Source organism: Passer domesticus, chromosome 2 (genome assembly GCF_036417665.1).
Source record: "Passer domesticus isolate bPasDom1 chromosome 2, bPasDom1.hap1, whole genome shotgun sequence".
In the NCBI taxonomy this organism is placed as follows: Eukaryota; Metazoa; Chordata; class Aves; order Passeriformes; family Passeridae; genus Passer; species Passer domesticus.
The window spans coordinates 126,034,449-126,051,324 of NC_087475.1; the positions used below are offsets into that span (position 1 = coordinate 126,034,449).

General features: G+C 42.1%; 1 protein-coding gene across 1 annotated transcript in view; it reads left to right on the forward strand.

Moving 5' to 3' along the window:
• ADAMTS5 (ADAM metallopeptidase with thrombospondin type 1 motif 5) overlaps window positions 1-12,343 on the forward strand; it is a 38,980-nt gene extending 26,637 nt beyond the window's left edge. Inside the window, exons 5-8 of the mRNA XM_064411133.1 lie at window positions 834-1,017; window positions 1,448-1,623; window positions 2,272-2,447; window positions 5,770-12,343. Of these exons, the coding sequence (XP_064267203.1) occupies window positions 834-1,017; window positions 1,448-1,623; window positions 2,272-2,447; window positions 5,770-6,340 (1,107 nt within the window). The 3' untranslated portion in view covers window positions 6,341-12,343. The remainder of the gene's footprint in view (window positions 1-833; window positions 1,018-1,447; window positions 1,624-2,271; window positions 2,448-5,769) is intronic.
• The last annotated feature ends 4,533 nt before the right edge of the window (window positions 12,344-16,876 follow it).

Genomic DNA, 16,876 nt, shown 5'->3' on the forward strand with positions numbered 1-16,876 from the left:
TTACAGCTCTCATCTGAAAGGCCACAAGGCCCTAATTCTGATGAAGAAAAGGACAGATGAAATTAATCCAGAGTATAACTTCTGGATCAGAAAAGTTTGTGCTTTCAGTGACAAAGAACCTGTCTACTTTATATATCTGAAGAATCCCCAGCCCCATGAGAGCTGTCAGCTGCACAGTTCAGATACTTCTAAATTCTCTGGCTAGACAGCAGCCCCTTCTGTTGCACCCACAGAAGAGATGTGGACTTGCAAAGCTTTGTGAAAATATTTCCAAACTGTGGGAGCCATTCAAATCAAGATACAGCCTTTCTCACTCTTTACAAATGGATTTCTATACCCTTTTTTATGGATTTTTATGCTTCTACATGATATTGCAATACTATAGCCAATGTAGCGGAGTTGACAACTCCATCTCTTGCCAGCAATTCCAAGCAATTCCTATGCATCATAATAGTTGGGTTTGACTAATCTCAGATTAGCAGTATGGGTACTGAACCCCTTGCAGCAAGTTTAAGGGGCCTTTTTGGTTGAAATAGCAAAAAATAAGAGAGCAGCCCATGAAACCGTGGGTGTGTTCTATGAAGAGGCTGAAGGCAAAGCAAGGCCCAGCGTTGGCTTTGCACCCACAGTGCAAATGAGATGTCATCAACATGCAAATAAAAGACAGAAATTAACTTTGCTGGGAGAAAGAAGGTTCCTAAGACCTGTATCCCTGAATGGCCAACTGAAGAATTGCCTTCAGTTGAGGAAAACGTTAGCAGTGACTTTGTGGTAACAGCTCCATTCATCCTTGGATGATGAACTCACCTCCTGCTGTTCCATGTATTTTTCAGGCTTCAAGCCATGGCAACTGGGGATCCTGGGGACCCTGGGGACAGTGCTCCCGTACCTGTGGAGGGGGAGTTCAGTTTGCCTATCGCCACTGCAACAACCCAGCCCCCAGGAACAATGGGAGATACTGCACAGGCAAGCGGGCCATCTACCGCTCCTGCAACGTCACCCCCTGCCCCGCCAACGGTGAGTGCCCTCCTGCTCCACCCTCCCTCCCTCCCTTCACAGGCACTAAACACTGATTATCTGCCCTGAAACCACACAACACAGGCTCACTGTAGCCTCCTCAGATTGTATTTATCAAGGCAAGACATTAAATATGAGTACAGTATCCTAATTCTTCACCCACACCTTGCCCTGGACGCAGTAGAGAAAGTGAAAAAATTCAGTCCTCTAAAATGAAACATCATGCAAACTGTAGGCCTTTAATTCTTGTTATGCCATTGGGAGATTTCCAAGCTAAAACAGTAGAGGGATTGGAGGGCCAGTTCTAAGTGAAGAAGTGGTGTGACATAACTTAAAAATGATGTAAGAAAGAAATTGGAATAATAGATGGACATAATGATATTTGCAGCATGGTCTGAAATAGCCACTAATGATGTGAATAATTCCACAGCTAAATCCTTCCGACAAGAGCAGTGTGAAGCAAGGAATGGCTATCAGTCTGATGCAAAGGGGGTCAAGACTTTTGTGGAATGGGTCCCCAAGTATGCTGGAGTACTGCCTGGAGACGTCTGCAAGCTCACCTGCCGAGCCAAAGGAACCGGTTATTATGTGGTGTTTTCTCAGAAGGTAATGGCAGCTCCAGTCAGGGTTTCAGTCAGCTTAGAAGTATCCCATATTTTAAAAATCTTTCCCTACAACCAGGGAAAAGAATCAGGTGATGCAAATTTTTAACTGTGATCAGATCTAATGGTTTGATCCAGTGGTTGTACCTTAGGGCCAGAAAATGAGATAAGTTTTTCCATATCTCAGTATGTGAATGCATGAAAATTATGGGCCTCTCTGCACTAGGTTGTTTTCAGTAGTGGATAAAGGGCTTTCTGCCTAGAGTTTTCTGTCATTATGGGGTTTTCTGGAGGAAGAAGAGTATTAGGAGAAAAGAGTACATCTAACCCTGAACTATGTTTAAGGAGTCCAAAGTAATTCCTAAAGAACCAATTAGTGTAGGGTAGTTAGTGGTACAGATAGGTCTTGTGGTCAATTTGTTCTATCAGATGCAATCCAAACTGAAAGTTAGCTGTCCTTGCTTTTATCCTTTTGCTACATTTTATCTGCTTTTTTACCTTCAATATTAGGGAAGCTCAGTGTGCTCTGTCAGGGGAGGCGATCTGCTCTGATCTGAGTTGGTGACTTAAATAAAGAACTGTGTTTTGCCAGGTAGATCCAAACCCACAGATCTCTGTGGCAGTCTGAACCAAGTTTTATTTGCTTGCCCAGGTGACTGATGGCACGGAGTGTCGACCCTACAGCAACTCAGTCTGTGTGCGAGGGAAGTGCATCCGAACGGGCTGCGACGGCATCATCGGATCCAAGCTCCAGTATGACAAGTGTGGGGTGTGTGGAGGAGACAACTCCAGCTGCACAAAAGTCATGGGAACCTTCACCAAAAAGAGGTACTGATCTCAACAGCAAGTGCATCTTGTTGAGTAAATAGTTACTCTGCCACGTGCTGCTTGCTTTCTGTCTCTAAATGCAATTTGCTTTCACATGGGGGAAAATCCACACTGCCTGTAGCTTACTGCAGTTTCCAGATGTGCACAGTTGGCTCCTAGCATTATCCTGAAATTGGCAAAGCATCAACTGGCAAAACATTGCACCCAGCTCATTTCTGACACAAAGTGCCAGTGAAGCAGGTGAGCACCAACAGGAATAGCAAGTCATGCCACTTGCAAACCTTGCTGTGTCAGATGGATTGTAGTTCCTAGAGGACAGAGGAAAAGGAAGAGAGAGGTGAATCAGAAAGTTGTTTGGATCAGAATTATCTGCATCTCTGATATTTTGCATTTCCCATTTGTTGCTGCAGTAGCAAGTTACACCCTGAGAGTGTTTTTTCATCTCATCTATTTTGAGAGGCACTGAGGACACCCCACCTGATTTTGTGACAAACATTCCTTGTATTAGAAGTGCAAAGAAGCAGACAGCTCTTAACAGCTGAGAGAGATTATACCCAAAATTTCCTTTTCCCACTGCTGAGTAGGTGTGGAGTTTAGATAAATAGAGGAGATATCAGAAATACCATAGGCTTACTCATGACTATATCTCTTCATATCCCTTCATGTCCACTGGCATAATATCAATCTCCAGATGGATTTTTTTAAAGTCAAAATATTTATAGCATTTATCCATGAGCCATTTTTCTCTCAGAGTTCACATTCTAACTGTAATAAAACTTAATACAAGTAAGATAAATTAACTCCTGCCATGGTTTTCCCTCACCACACTGGGGGCAGTACTGATAGGCCAACCTCAAGTAAGTCCTTTCTGTCAACTAACTTTTTTCCCTCTTCAGTTCTTAAGATCATAGAAAAATTGGGATTTTTAATCATCATTTATACAGATAGCAAAATCTCAAAGGACTGATTTACACATAGAAACTTCTAGTTGACAATTTTTACTCAGAAGCAGTGACTGTCTTAAGCATCTTTTATATATGAACTTGATTTTATAACTTCCAAATTCTTACATAGCATGTTGAAAGCTACCAGAAGTTGAAATCTGACTCCTGAAATAATCTTTTATTTCTATACATTTCAACAGACTGATTAATAGCAGTCAGAAATGGCTTGGAGAGTGAATTTATCCTAAAAATAAACATAACTAATCTTCTTCTTGGTAAACCAATGACTGCTCACCTAACAATGCCAAAACACCTCTGCCAAAAAGAGTGGCTTTCCAACCAAATCAGTAATTATATAAACCAAATCTTTTCCAATTTGTAAATACTGGGATGTCTGGGAATGTCTTAAGTGAAGTTGACAGTGGGAGATGTATTTCATGTGATTTGGCAATAATCAAGCTCCAGGAAAAATGTTAGAGGGGCTCCATGAATTTCAGGGAGGCCAGATTTATACCATAGATACACTTGGAAATGGAGAGATTTATTATAATTATCCTGTGAAGTTACCATCTTACTCCTCCAATCATGCCTTTAAGTGTCATGAGACTGGCTAGAGGGTAAATTTATGTTCTAATATGATTTTGATTGGATTTGGGACTGCTGATTTATTTTTACTGGAAAAGTTGTTTGGGGCAATTCTTCTCTGCAAGTAATTGACGTTAAAATAAACCCCTGATTAAAATAGTGAAATCTTAATTGTCTGTAAACTGTTTTTACAATTTTGTTTGAAAGGGCAGTGCTGGTAGGAAAATCATCTTTCCTCCACTGAAAAATGGCAGCTCCCTTGTTGCTGTCCACTATAAACTTCAACAATCTGTACATGAAATGTACAGGGAAATTTAAATGTACAAGCAAAACTAATACTTCCCATTGCAGACAGTTGCCATGACAACATTTGTTTGTGCTTTTTTTTTTTCTTTTAAAGCAGGCAAAACAGAATCTCCTGGGAAATCTGCTTCCTAGGGTTTTTGTTTAAAAAGCTGTAAAGCCAAATTATCAGAAGTTGGGAAAGAGGAGAATTAATCTGCAGATGCTTCTCTGTGCACATGGAGCATTACAGCTCTTCGTGCAGACAGCTTGAATTCTCCAGGACTGCTTGTAGGTTTTGGACAAATGATTTTGTAACTTTAATGACATGTTTGAACTGAGTTATTCTGGCAACTCTCATGTAAAAATATTTGTGCAGTGCTGTAGAGCAGAGTCCCCAGCCTGGGATTCACACCATATTGCCCCAGCTTTATGGAGGTGCTAAATCAGTGGAGTCTTAAGTCATTGTCCCATAACTGCTGGAAATAGCAGGGGATCAGCACAAATGTTTCATTTGTAATATGTGCAGTCTCTACTTGTGCAGCCAAAAATTCTCAAAATTAGCAGTCTGTTCCTTAAACAATCCCAAAGGAGATGCCATCACTTTTATGTATTTTTCATGTATTTTCTCATTAAACCTTTCAGATATGAGGTACTTTGAGGATGGCTTTGTCACAGGTTTAGGAATGAAAACACATCTCCAGTGTCCAGCTGGTAGCTTGCAGCTATGTAAAGCCTTTAAATTGTTTTCTATATATCAGTAAAGTTAAAATAACATACTTGAGATAGTGATAAATTCCAGAACACTTGCATGTTTTGAATGCTTGTCACTTTTGGTAAAAGAGTTTAATCTCTTTTTCTAAATCCCAGTTAAGATAGTTCATAACTAGTAGAGAATTCCGTGGTGGCACAAATGAAGCCTTTGGGTGCCCCTCTTATTAGGCACTTGACGATTAATCTTTGGCTTTATAAATTTCAAAGTAAACAAATTTTTTCTCGGTGATCAAGACTATTTTTAAATGTTCCCAAGGTACCTCTACCCAGCTGTTCCTCTGCTCGTGCTTTCCTTAATCATCATTATAGCAAAGACAGCAAGAAACAGCTGTAACCAATGCATATCTCATTATCTTTTCCTTGGCAGGCAGCGCGTGCATCGTATTTCATATCTCCCACCCTTTGCTGAAATCTATAAGCTATCTGTTATTTTTCATTCCTCTGGTATCTGACCCACGTCAAACTGTCCCTAAAGCTAAAGATTAAGCAATCTGCAAGAAGTGCAGTAGAAACTGCTTGGGGAACGTGAAGAACAACACAGCAGGCCAAGAGTGGAACCTGGTTAAATTAATCTTAGGGAAAATCCAGGTGGCCTGAACTGAAATGAAGCAAGATGTTGTTGTCCGTAGGTTGGACTGAAAGATCTGTTCCAGCCTGCTCGGTCCCGTGATTCTGTGTCATGCCAGTGACTTTGTGAGGCGTTGCAGTGAGACTCTTCCTTCTTTCCCTTCCTCCAGCAAGGGCTACACGGATGTGGTGAAGATCCCAGAAGGGGCGACCCACATCAAGGTGCGGCAGTTCAAGAGCAAGGACCAGAGCAGGTTCACGGCCTACCTGGCCCTGAAGAAGAAGAACGGCGAGTACCTGGTCAACGGCAAGTACATGATCTCCACCTCGGAAACCATCATCGACATCAACGGCACCGTCATGAACTACAGCGGCTGGAGCCACAAGGACGACTTCCTGCACGCCATGGGCCACTCGGCCACCAAGGAGATCCTGATCGTGCAGATCCTGGCCACCGACCCCACGCAGCCCGTGGACGTGCGCTACAGCTTCTTCGTGCCAAAGAAGCAGGGCCAGCTGGCAAACGCCGTCCCCAGCAGCGGCGGCGGCGGCAAAGTGCCGGCGCAGGCCGCGCAGCCCCGCTGGGTGACGGGGCCGTGGCTCTCCTGCTCTCGAACATGCGACACGGGCTGGCACACCAGGACTGTGCAGTGCAAGGATGGGCACGGGAAACTGGCCAAGGGATGTCTGCTGTCCCAGAGACCCTCAGCGTTCAAACAGTGCTTGCTGAAGAAGTGCTAACCTGTGGTGGGGAGCTGCTTTCAAAGAGGTTTGAGTGAGCCGCTGTTGGCGTGCTGGTGTCAGGTCTGCCTACACAGACAGAAGCAAAGGCTTCAAAGTACTTGTGTTCAGTCTCTAATTATGGGCAGAATCTGCCTGTTTGGACCAAATGAAGATGTGCACTGCTTTAAATAATGGTAGGGTGGTCTTAATGCGTCAAAGAAAGTAAGCGTTAAAGTTGTTATAAGCCCTCTGTGTCTGCAAAAACGTAAAATAAAATAATGCAAAAGAAGAAAAACTAGTGAATGGAGGATCCTGGGATATTTGAAGGTTACAGAATCATCTCCCCTTTTTCACCTACCTCTACTACAGTTATGTCCTTAGGAAATGTCACATGTCCCCATGATCCCACAGTAGCTTATTTTATACTGTTTTGTAAATATGTTTCAGTTGGTATATCACTTTATATCACTTCCTTCTATTAAAGAAATCAAAAGACAAATTACATAAGCAAAATGATTGACCAAAGTATATCTGCAGCCCTTGTGGACTTGGTCCATCCTTCAGAAAGGGCCACAGATGTTTTACTGGAAAATGAAGAGCTTGCTGCTGGTTTTAAAAAGTGATACCTTTTGGTTTTGACAAAAGGAAATACGTTTTCGCAGTAGGAATTTCCTGACAGCGTATCATTAATGTCTGACAAATCCTGTGTTTCCACCCCAAAATTCTCAGGAGGAGCATCAGCAGCTCCTTGGTCAGGCATGCACCCAAGGAGGAGCTGGCTGCAGGGGTTTGTGTACACTGTGCTTGTAACCTGCCTGCTTCCAGCTGTGTCACAGCCTGGGCTCCTTGCTGTCACTGAGCAGGAGCTGCTCGAGCTGCTCCTCGCCATGAAACAAAGGCATACTGTGCTCTGTAAAACACTAGTTAGAGAACCAAAACTTACAGGTGAGGTCATCAAGTGTCTTCTAACTCGGATATTCTGAGGCTGTGTTCAGCTGCTTTCTCTGGTGTTTTCTCTATGGCTTCTGCCTTGAATTTAACAATGTGTAATGTACCTACATCTTTTCAAGAGGCTCTCAAGGTCAAAAAAACACAGCAAGCAGTTAATATTTTATCACTGTTTTGTCCATCGTGTCTAACTCTGGTATTCATCTTACCAGCAAAAGTTTGTAACTATTTGTCTTTTTTTTTTAATTGTTTTGTGTGTGTTTTGGGGTTTTTTTAAAGCTCTAGAAGGCATTCATGTTTTGTATATCTATCACATTTGGGAGGAAGAGGGGTCACTAGGAAGTCAAACCACATCAGGATGTGGAGGACTTGTCCAATATCAATAAGACTGTTTCCACAGCACAGGCAGTAGCTGGTAACAGTTTTCCTTGGCAGCAATTCCTGAATCCTGTTATTGTCTTGTGGAAGTTCTGTGACTGAGGCTGGGCATTTCACCTTGTGCAGGTGGAGGCCTGAGAGCAGCCCTGGTAAAATTGCTCTCTTTAATATATATCTCTTTAATAATAGGCTTTGAATTAGACCCTAAGACAACAGGTACCAAAACAAATGGTAAAAAAAACCCCACTGATGAAATAGACCCCATCTTTTACTCCTTTGTTCATCCACACAGGAAAGCAGGAGACTGCAGGAGGATTTTCAGACAAGCCTCAGCTCTAAGTCAGTGGTACTTGAGCACTGAAACACCTCAGGCTCTTCTGAAAATCCCAGGCATGAAATCAGCAGGAAAAACTCATTGGAGTGTGGAGCAAGAAGGGCAGGTCTGACTCCAGGCTGACACAAACATGTTTTTGCAACTGTGGCATGTTTGTGTGAACTCTCAAAAATCATGTGATGATTTCAAAACAGCATAGAGTTGCTACATCTACAACTGTGAAATCTGGAGAAGGATCTGGTTTTTTACCCTGCTTTAAATAAACAGTACCAAGGGCAGGGCCTCCTCCTCTGTTAAATGGATTGCCAACAAATGTTATTAATCAGCTTTCAAAAATGGTGTGGCCTTCTGTTCAGGAGTAGATCCTGTGCAAAACTGTGGATCTTGAGGAATACTTATTCTTGATCCCAATTGTAAGAACTGATATCAAGGCTCAGATGATTTGCACAGTGCTGGAAAGTAAACATTTATGCCTCCTCTGCCTGTTAAAATAAGATCACTTTGAAATGCCTTATTTTTCCTTCCAAGTAATCTAATTTTGATGCTTATATATGTATTACACATGTCCTAGAACCTCTCCAAAACGTCCATAACAGATAGAAACCATCATTAGAGGAAAAAGATCAGGAGATTGCATGTGTCTCAGCATAGACAACATTTGTCTCAGCATACAGCTGCTGCATTAAGTGGTGTTTGTGTTCTGTCATCATAGAGACAGAACGTGCAAGTATTTGTGTTTGCATCATGGAAATAATTTATTGTATATTCAGCAGGCTGAGTAAAGCTTTTGGATGCTATCTAGGCGTGCCATATGCGGGTATAAATTCAGAACTTCTTTAGATCACAAATATCTTTTAAAAATGAAAGGGTTTACTTAGAAATAAATCCGAGAGCAAACCACTGTAGTGATTTTCACCAGTGTAGCAATGAAGCAAATTAATACAAGCAAAGATGTGAGGAAGCAAAGGGGACAAAGGCAGGACCTGAAAAATGTAAGAAAGAGGGTAAGCCAACACTTGCTTTTTCAGGTGTTCCTAAATCAGAGTCCAGTTCCAAACCTTGCCTGTGGCAAGGCTGTCCCACGTACCTGATGAATGAAGAATTGCTGCAAGGGCTGTTCTCAGCTGAATCCCATGTCACTCACACTGTGACATCATTGTTTACATTTCTGCCCAGTGTTGCACAGCTGGATTCATGAAATGCACCGAGGGCATGGAAACCTGGAATTGTGCTCTGGGCACAGCCAGGAACCATCTCAGTGTTAAATTCACTCTGACTTTGGGACACGATCCCTTAGGTGAATTTGGACCCCAGAGCATCAGTGGGGTTTGCATCATCTGCTTTGCAAGTAGGATATTCTCATTAGGAAAAAGCCTGGCATCGTTGGTTTGACTGTGTACAAGAAATTAAGTTTAGCTGCCCTCCTGTGGAAACAGTTTTATCACAAGGGGAAGAGGGAATAATCTTGTGGATTAATAACAACTGTTTAAAAAAAAAAAAAGCAACACAGCACTGAAAAAAAATAAAATAATTTATTGTTTTTACAACTGGTATGTGAACGGATGTAATGAATTTATTTATTCTTATTTAACAAAATACCAATTGTGCAAATTCTATATTTAAAATGTTTTGCTATCGTCTCTGTCTCTCTTTCTGGCTCTCTTTTAATTTATGCTTCGGGTTTGTGTTGAAAGTACACCTTGTGAGTTTACATAATATATGGCACTGGTCATTTTTTGTATGATTTTATTTAGAAGACTTTCTGCATGGAACAGGAGTATCTGTGTATACACACATGTGTAGATGTATATTCTTTTTCTGCTGCCACCTTTTCCTTCGAGAAGTTGTAGCTTTTTAGTTTGATGACACCTCATGCTCCACGCTCCTTGATACACTTCAAAAAGCTCTCAACAAGCAAGTCCCAAAGGTCTGCGGGCCAAAAAAGCCCTGTAGTGGCTCCTGAAGAATTCAGAAAACAGATTGGTGTCTAAAAGGCACGTGCAGTTCATGCTGGAGGCCTCAATAATTGACCTCCAAAGCTGATCCTACCCCTTGCTTAAATTGTAGCAGAATTTCAGTAAATCAGTTCCTCTCCATGGGAGTGAAGTTCCTCTGAGTTGCCAGCACTCTTCTCTCATGCAGCTTCTTATGTTTAAATGACCACACTATAAAGAGAAAACTCCTGGGTGTCTCTATAAAATAGCTTGATAAACATGATTCGGTTTATGAGGACTGAACCATTAAAAAATCTGATTTTTCTGTTATCACTGTTTATATACATATATGAGTATGTATATATGGCTATAAAAAGTCAAAAGCCCAACTTGGAAGGCTTTGAAGTGTTTTACTTAATTGTATTTCAGCTCTTTACCCCACATCAGGCAAAATTAGATTTAAAAAAAACAGCAAAGCATGTTCCCATGAGAATAATACCTGTTTGCTTCCACTTTTCTTCCAGTTCAGCTAGTGCAGACCTCAAGGGAACTAGAAAAAGGTGCAGTGTGAGGGGAAAAATGTGATATGGACAAACCTCCAGCTTTTCTGCAGTCAGTTCAGTGACACAAATGGCTCTGCAAGGGCAGTACCACAGCCTGCACACAAACAGTTCCTCACTGCTGAAGTCACCCTGCTCCCCAGTGCCCACCTGAGTTAAATTCCAGCTCAGCCCCTCTTCTGCCACCCAGGCACTGCCCAAGCCATGAGGCTTTAGAGGAATTAGGGATGGCCAGTGGGTGATGCTTCCTCTCAAGGCGCAATCCAAAATGCCAGGGAATACACGGCTGGGCTTTGAGGATCTTCAGGGCAGGCTTTGAACAGGGTTTATCATTAATTGTGGGCTCTCAGCAGTAAGTTCAGGTGAATGTTTCTCCTCATGCCATGCTGTTTGTCACTGAGGAAGTGAAGCCTATAGCAAGAGGCAAAGTTGGATTCTCTGGGTATAGGCTGGAATTTTCCGGGAAAAAAAAATGTTAACGTGGTTTGGAGAATTTTTTCATGAAGTGATTTGATTTTTATAGAGCTGCCAGAGTGCCTCACTGCATTCATACCTGCCATGTTCAACATTTTCAAGGGCTTTTTACCTATGGGTGCCCTTATATTAACTTAGTTAGTTCAGTTCTTGTTTCAAACAACATTGCAAATGCAGATATTTCTGGTTTATTACATGCACCAGCAATGTCTCTTAATGTAAGAGAGATTATTGGATCCTCACCTAGCACCCCAAAAGGGGCTTTGGGGCTTAGAAGGTTTAACCACAAGCACAAGTTTTCAGTGATAAAAATCTGAAAAGCCCTAAACACAGGTGAGTGGTGTAAGAGCTGCTCCCCACACCACACCAAACACCCCAACACCATCCCACTGCTCTGCACTCTGTGAGTCACAGGACAAAACTCACAGCATCTTTTGTCCTGGAAGTTGTCTGTGGAGGCTCAGAGCCAGTGTAAGGACAGTAAAATCCTCTCCACAGACATCAGCCTGGCACAGACCATGTTCAGACACCTGTGGCTGAGTGCAAGTACATATTTTGTGTGTGTGCTTGTGTATGTGAGTACTTGGTGTCCATAACTCCCACGGGAAAAAAAAGTTACACTGAGTTTAGTAATGCCTACATAAATTTAGAGTTACTTCATGGCATTATTTGGCTTTGCTGGAGGTGCTTCAGACTTACACCACTGTGACAGCATAGTTTTTTCTTTATTTATAGTAGCTGGTTTACACAATTTATCATGTGAACTGTGAAATCTGCAAATAGGTTATCTTATGAAACATAGTGACAGGCATACAGGCATTGTTAAAATCCCATCAGATACAGGAAATATGCTGAATTAAGTAAGTTGGAGACAGGGTATAATTCTGTAGAGCAATAAATTTAACTTCTATTGCCAGGTCATCTGCTTAGCATCAGATAAGAGAAAATGAACAAGGTATTGCAGGCAAGACTAAGGGGAAAGCACAAAGTTTGGGTTTGCTTAGTTTGCTTCACGTGCCTCTTTGTGCACTGTTGGTGTCAGCATATTGTGGGAAGTCACTTTGTCTCCTGGCTGAAATACCAGTACCCTTTCAGAAAACAAGATGTGTCACAAAACCTATTTTTCATCCTAGTCTTTATCTAATCAGAGGGAGTTAATATTTTTAGAGCACCGCTGTGTCAGCCAGTTTACATCATAAAAATATGTTACACAAAATATAAATACCTTTGAACTGAACTGTGCAAGGTCTACACTGTACAATGACACACAGAAGGCAAGTATTTTGTTTTGTAAACCATTATATATGTATAAGTTAACAGCTGTAATCTTAAAACACTTGACTCTGTGATTTCAGTAAAAGTAATAAATACAAACTGTATCATAGGTCCAAAAGATTTGTTTATATGGTGTGTCTGGGGGCCTCTGTTTGCTCTTTGTGCCCCACTGCAGGCAGATGAGCACAAAGATCTTGAGCACAAAGATCTTGAGCATAAATTTAAGACATAAATATGTTCTATATGTGCACACTGCATTTTAGTTGTGCTGGGATGGAGTTCTAAAGTGTTTTGGGGAGTTGTGAAACAGCAGGAAAGTACAGAAGGTGGTGTTTGGTACAAGATTCATTACTATCCATCTAAAGCAATCTCAAAGCAATAAAGACCTGCCAGAAGGGATGTGTTGGTGCACTCCCTGTGCTGAGGTGGTGGCACAGAAAGGTGAGAGGTTTTTTGGGGAGACAGAGCGGCAGATACTCCAGTTGAAGTGTGGCTCTTCAGAGGCACTATTACAAAGATTTATTTTTCTAATAGAACCTTATAATTAATTTTCCATGTTGATTTCTCGCTTATCCTTTCACATTCCACAACACCGTGCTGGGAGCTTTTCTTGTTCCCAAAAATGGTGCTTTCCAAAAAGATATTCCCAAAAGTAAAAGCAAACTCATCCTGTCTAAATCTTACCCCATGTGTGTGTCTAATCTATTGATTGCTGCCATTTTCATGAATTTTGGATTTTGCCTTTTATTAACTTGGAGGTTTTGCTTTCTTGTGTTTTACAAATTGTGATTGAAATTGTTTTTTATTTACAGAAAGAGTTTATCTATGCCTAGGAACATCTTTTTTTCCTAGGCTGTTAAACAATGGCAATGCAGCTTTACAGAGCTGTCAGTACCTACAGAGGGGCCCAAGCACTTTACATAAAAGTCTTTACACCACAGGGATACATCAGTGCCTCCTCCACAGCTTTGCATAACAAGCTGCAATGTCACTGTGATCATGGCAGCTCCTGTCTCCCCAAAATTCCATTTTCATTTCCCACTTCAGAGTTTGCAGTAGCTCAGAGAAAGCCATTACTGGCAAGGGAAATCCATTGGTGTACAAATCAAATGGAGCACACACAGCATTATAGACTTTCCCAAATGTCCAGTGCTGCCATAATCCAATTACTGTGCAGGGACTGTTCTGTATCAGGCAGATGAACTCATTCTCTCTTAATGCATTTTCCATCTCATCATATTGTGACATTTCACCTCTTCAGAAACTATCTGTAATTACATGTGAGGAGCGAGATCTTTATTCCCAAGATTCTCAACTTGTAGATCCAAATCTCAATTTTATGTGGGGATGCAAGATGGATTTGATCCAATTTCAGTATTCAAACCAATCCTTTTTTTTTCTTTTTAAGAAAAGAAAATCCGTTTTGGAAACCTCCAAGTACATCCAGTAATCAAACTAAAAAATGTACAAGTCTTTCCACATTGCTTATGCTGTTACCTCATTCTCCAGTACTCTGTGAAGTTTAAAGCAATAAATCCATCATACTTAGACCACTCACCATTCTGAGCTGACCTAAGGACAGGGTTGAAAAGTAAGAGCATGGGAAAAATAATTTAACAAAAGCCGAGGAAAAAATACTCTTTTCCATGCTTGGAGGGCCAGGGCGGCAGTCTCTTTGCTTTCCTTTGATTATTCTGGGGAAAAAACCCACATCTAAGTGAAAAGTCACAGATGTTTTCTTAAGCAGCTGCTGAAGAAGGCTTTGTTGTAGCAATCTAAGGCTGAGCTTATTAAAACAGCCATTTTGGCCATTGCCACCTTAGTGACTGCTCCAAGTGTTGCTAAAGAAATACAGTGAGACAAGGAAGTTGGATGAAATTCTGGAACACGTAGGTGTGGGAGAAAGAAGGGTGAGGAACCCTTACTCATTCTGAGCTTTAAGCTGCTGGGTAGCAGGTGCTGTGCCCTCTTCCAGTGGGATGCCTCCTGTGTCTGGAACATTTTGCTTATGATCAAAGGCCAAGTGCCCTGGTGAGGTTTGCAGATGTGAATTTTGCCCTAGTAACCACATAAGGGCCATACTCACCTATTGGTGCACATAAACTACATTTGGGGAGGAGGAAAATGTGCAAATTGCACCTGACTGGCAATGCATCAGGGAGACCCATGGGGAAGCAACCCTGTAAAGCCATGGAGGCACCAGAGAGGAACATCACAGTGAGCACCAGTGATGCCTTAAGTTTTAGCCTTCATATTTTCCAGATTCTGTACTGCATTAGTGTATAACTCTGAACTTCATATAAAGTGTTAGCAAGCTCTCCTCACACTTCAGTCAGACAAAGCAATCCTTTTCCAGCCCCAGAACCAAGGACACCATTGCAGCTTCAGCCCAAAAAGTGCAAACAACACAGAATTGAGTAGAGCAATCTGGGAGGATGGGACTGCACAACCTGGAGCTGTAATTGGACAATGAACCCCAATATGTAAATAGACCAAAACTTATAAAAGTGTGAAAACTCATGACTCAAGGTTCATCTTGGGTAGAGCGACAACCAGGCTCTTGTACTGCCCAAGGTGCATCCTTTAAGGCCTTTTAATAAATATCTACTTTATTCCTTTAACATTGTCCAGCCTGTGTTCCAGGCAGCCTCCCGAGGCATCCCCAGGACGGTCCGGTCGTGCCCCAGAGCATGGGGGAGCTCACATCTTGAAATAGTTGAGAGCTGGCAGCAGGCCACCCATGCAAGGGCCGAGATGGCAGCTGCCCAACAAACAGGCCCAGTCACCTACTAAAGGTGGTCTGTAGCTAAAGGGGAGAAGAAATTACACTGGAAACTTTCCGAGAGCACTTTAAAGTGGTAGATTTGAGGCCGGGCCCTGCCCACTGGAAGCGGGCCTTTGCCGAAGGCCTCGCTGCGCTAGGCCGGGTTTAGTCCAGAACAAACAGCGCTGGGCGCATTCTGTGTGGGCTGGGAGGAATGTTTTCTCACTGATATTTATGTGGCATGCTAAGATCTGACAGCCATCCAGAGGGGGGTTTGGGGCCAATATTTCATTTTAAATACACGCTGCACACGGAGGAAGGAAAGCAACATGCAATGGCATTGCTTGTGAGGGGTGATGGGAGCGGCAGAGCCGAGACGGGCTCAGCATGGCCAAGCAGAGATAGAGGTTGTTTCGACAGGAATTTGAGCTATGAAAGGATTTAAGGGGAAATTACCAGCCAGTCTGGCATTCAGATGCCAAAATACACAGGCAGACTTGGCTGCACAGGCACGCTGTAATGCTCCTCAGCTTGGTTTCAAAAGGAGAAGGGAAGCGGCAGGACCAGGCTGTGGAAACCTCAGCCTCTCCATGCATACAGGGAATAAAAAATCTCCATCACGACACCACCCCTTTGTCAGGATCAAATCAAACTCTGAAGAACTCTATATGAAGAACTTTTCCTTCAGAGAACAGAAGAAAGAAGCAAAGGATGCTTTGCTTCCCTCTCTATCAGAATATTTCGTATTTTGGGATGAGTTTGTTGTGCATTTTTGGCTATTTTTCCCCCCAAAATAGGCCAGGTAGAGATGAAGCCAGAACCTAAGGCAAGTTGCGATGTTGGTGTGGAACAGCTTTGCCTACAGGAGGTCTCTGCCTGCCTCAGCCTGCTCAAGGCTTTCCCAGTATGGCCCCAGACTCAAGCTCCTCTTCCCCAGAGCCCACATCTTCTACCCCCGGAGCCATTTCCTTTGGCTGCATTCATAATGTGTATTTAAATCATCACCTGGTTTGTTTTCAGAGCTGGTCAGGTTTCTAGAAATATGGAAAAGAGGATGTCTAATACCAAGTAGATTAGGGGAAAGAAACCACATCAGAAAAAAAGAAGAAATTAGGAGGTGTAGTTACTTCTCATTTACAACTACAAAAGAGAAAAAGAAGGGGAAAGCTCCAAGAAGGAACAGTATCTCTGAACTGTATCTCTTCTCTCTTGAATTTGGATGTAAGCCATAACCAGGCAGTGTCCAAAAACTTTGGAAAACGCAGGGAGTTAATTTAGATCTCACAGAACTCAATATCTTGGGCTAAGCTCTAAAATATAAAGCAGAACAGCTAAAATAGAATAGAGCAGCAACAGAGGAAAAAAATACTTTCATTTTCAATTAGATACAGCAAGGAGGGAAAATTAACTAAGAAGGGAGCCCAGATGGTTTAAGATAATTTCATACAAGGTTAAATGTAACAGATAAATATAAGAAAAAAAAAATTGATTCCAAAAGGATAAATATGGATTTCCATTAGAAGCAGTAGCTGAAAAATTCATATCCCATTTTTTATGAGAACGTAGATATTGTTACTAAAAAAATGCAGCCCGGATGGGTCTAACATTTTAAGCCTTTTTAAAGCTTAGTCCATTTATTTAATTAGATATTCCAGGAGGCTCCTGTATGGAAGCAATGGTAGCTGCTATACACATTACAGCTCCTGAAGGGGTGGGAGTGAGTCAGTCACTCCTGATGTACCTCTCAATGTAACACTGGCTTTCAGAGCAAAGGTTTAGCAGGGAAAATTAAATTTCTTTGTAGACCTGCTCAGGCCAGGAAGATGCACCTCAGAGACATGGGATTTAGCATCAGCTTGATTAAAAATTAACCCCAAGGGTTAAAAG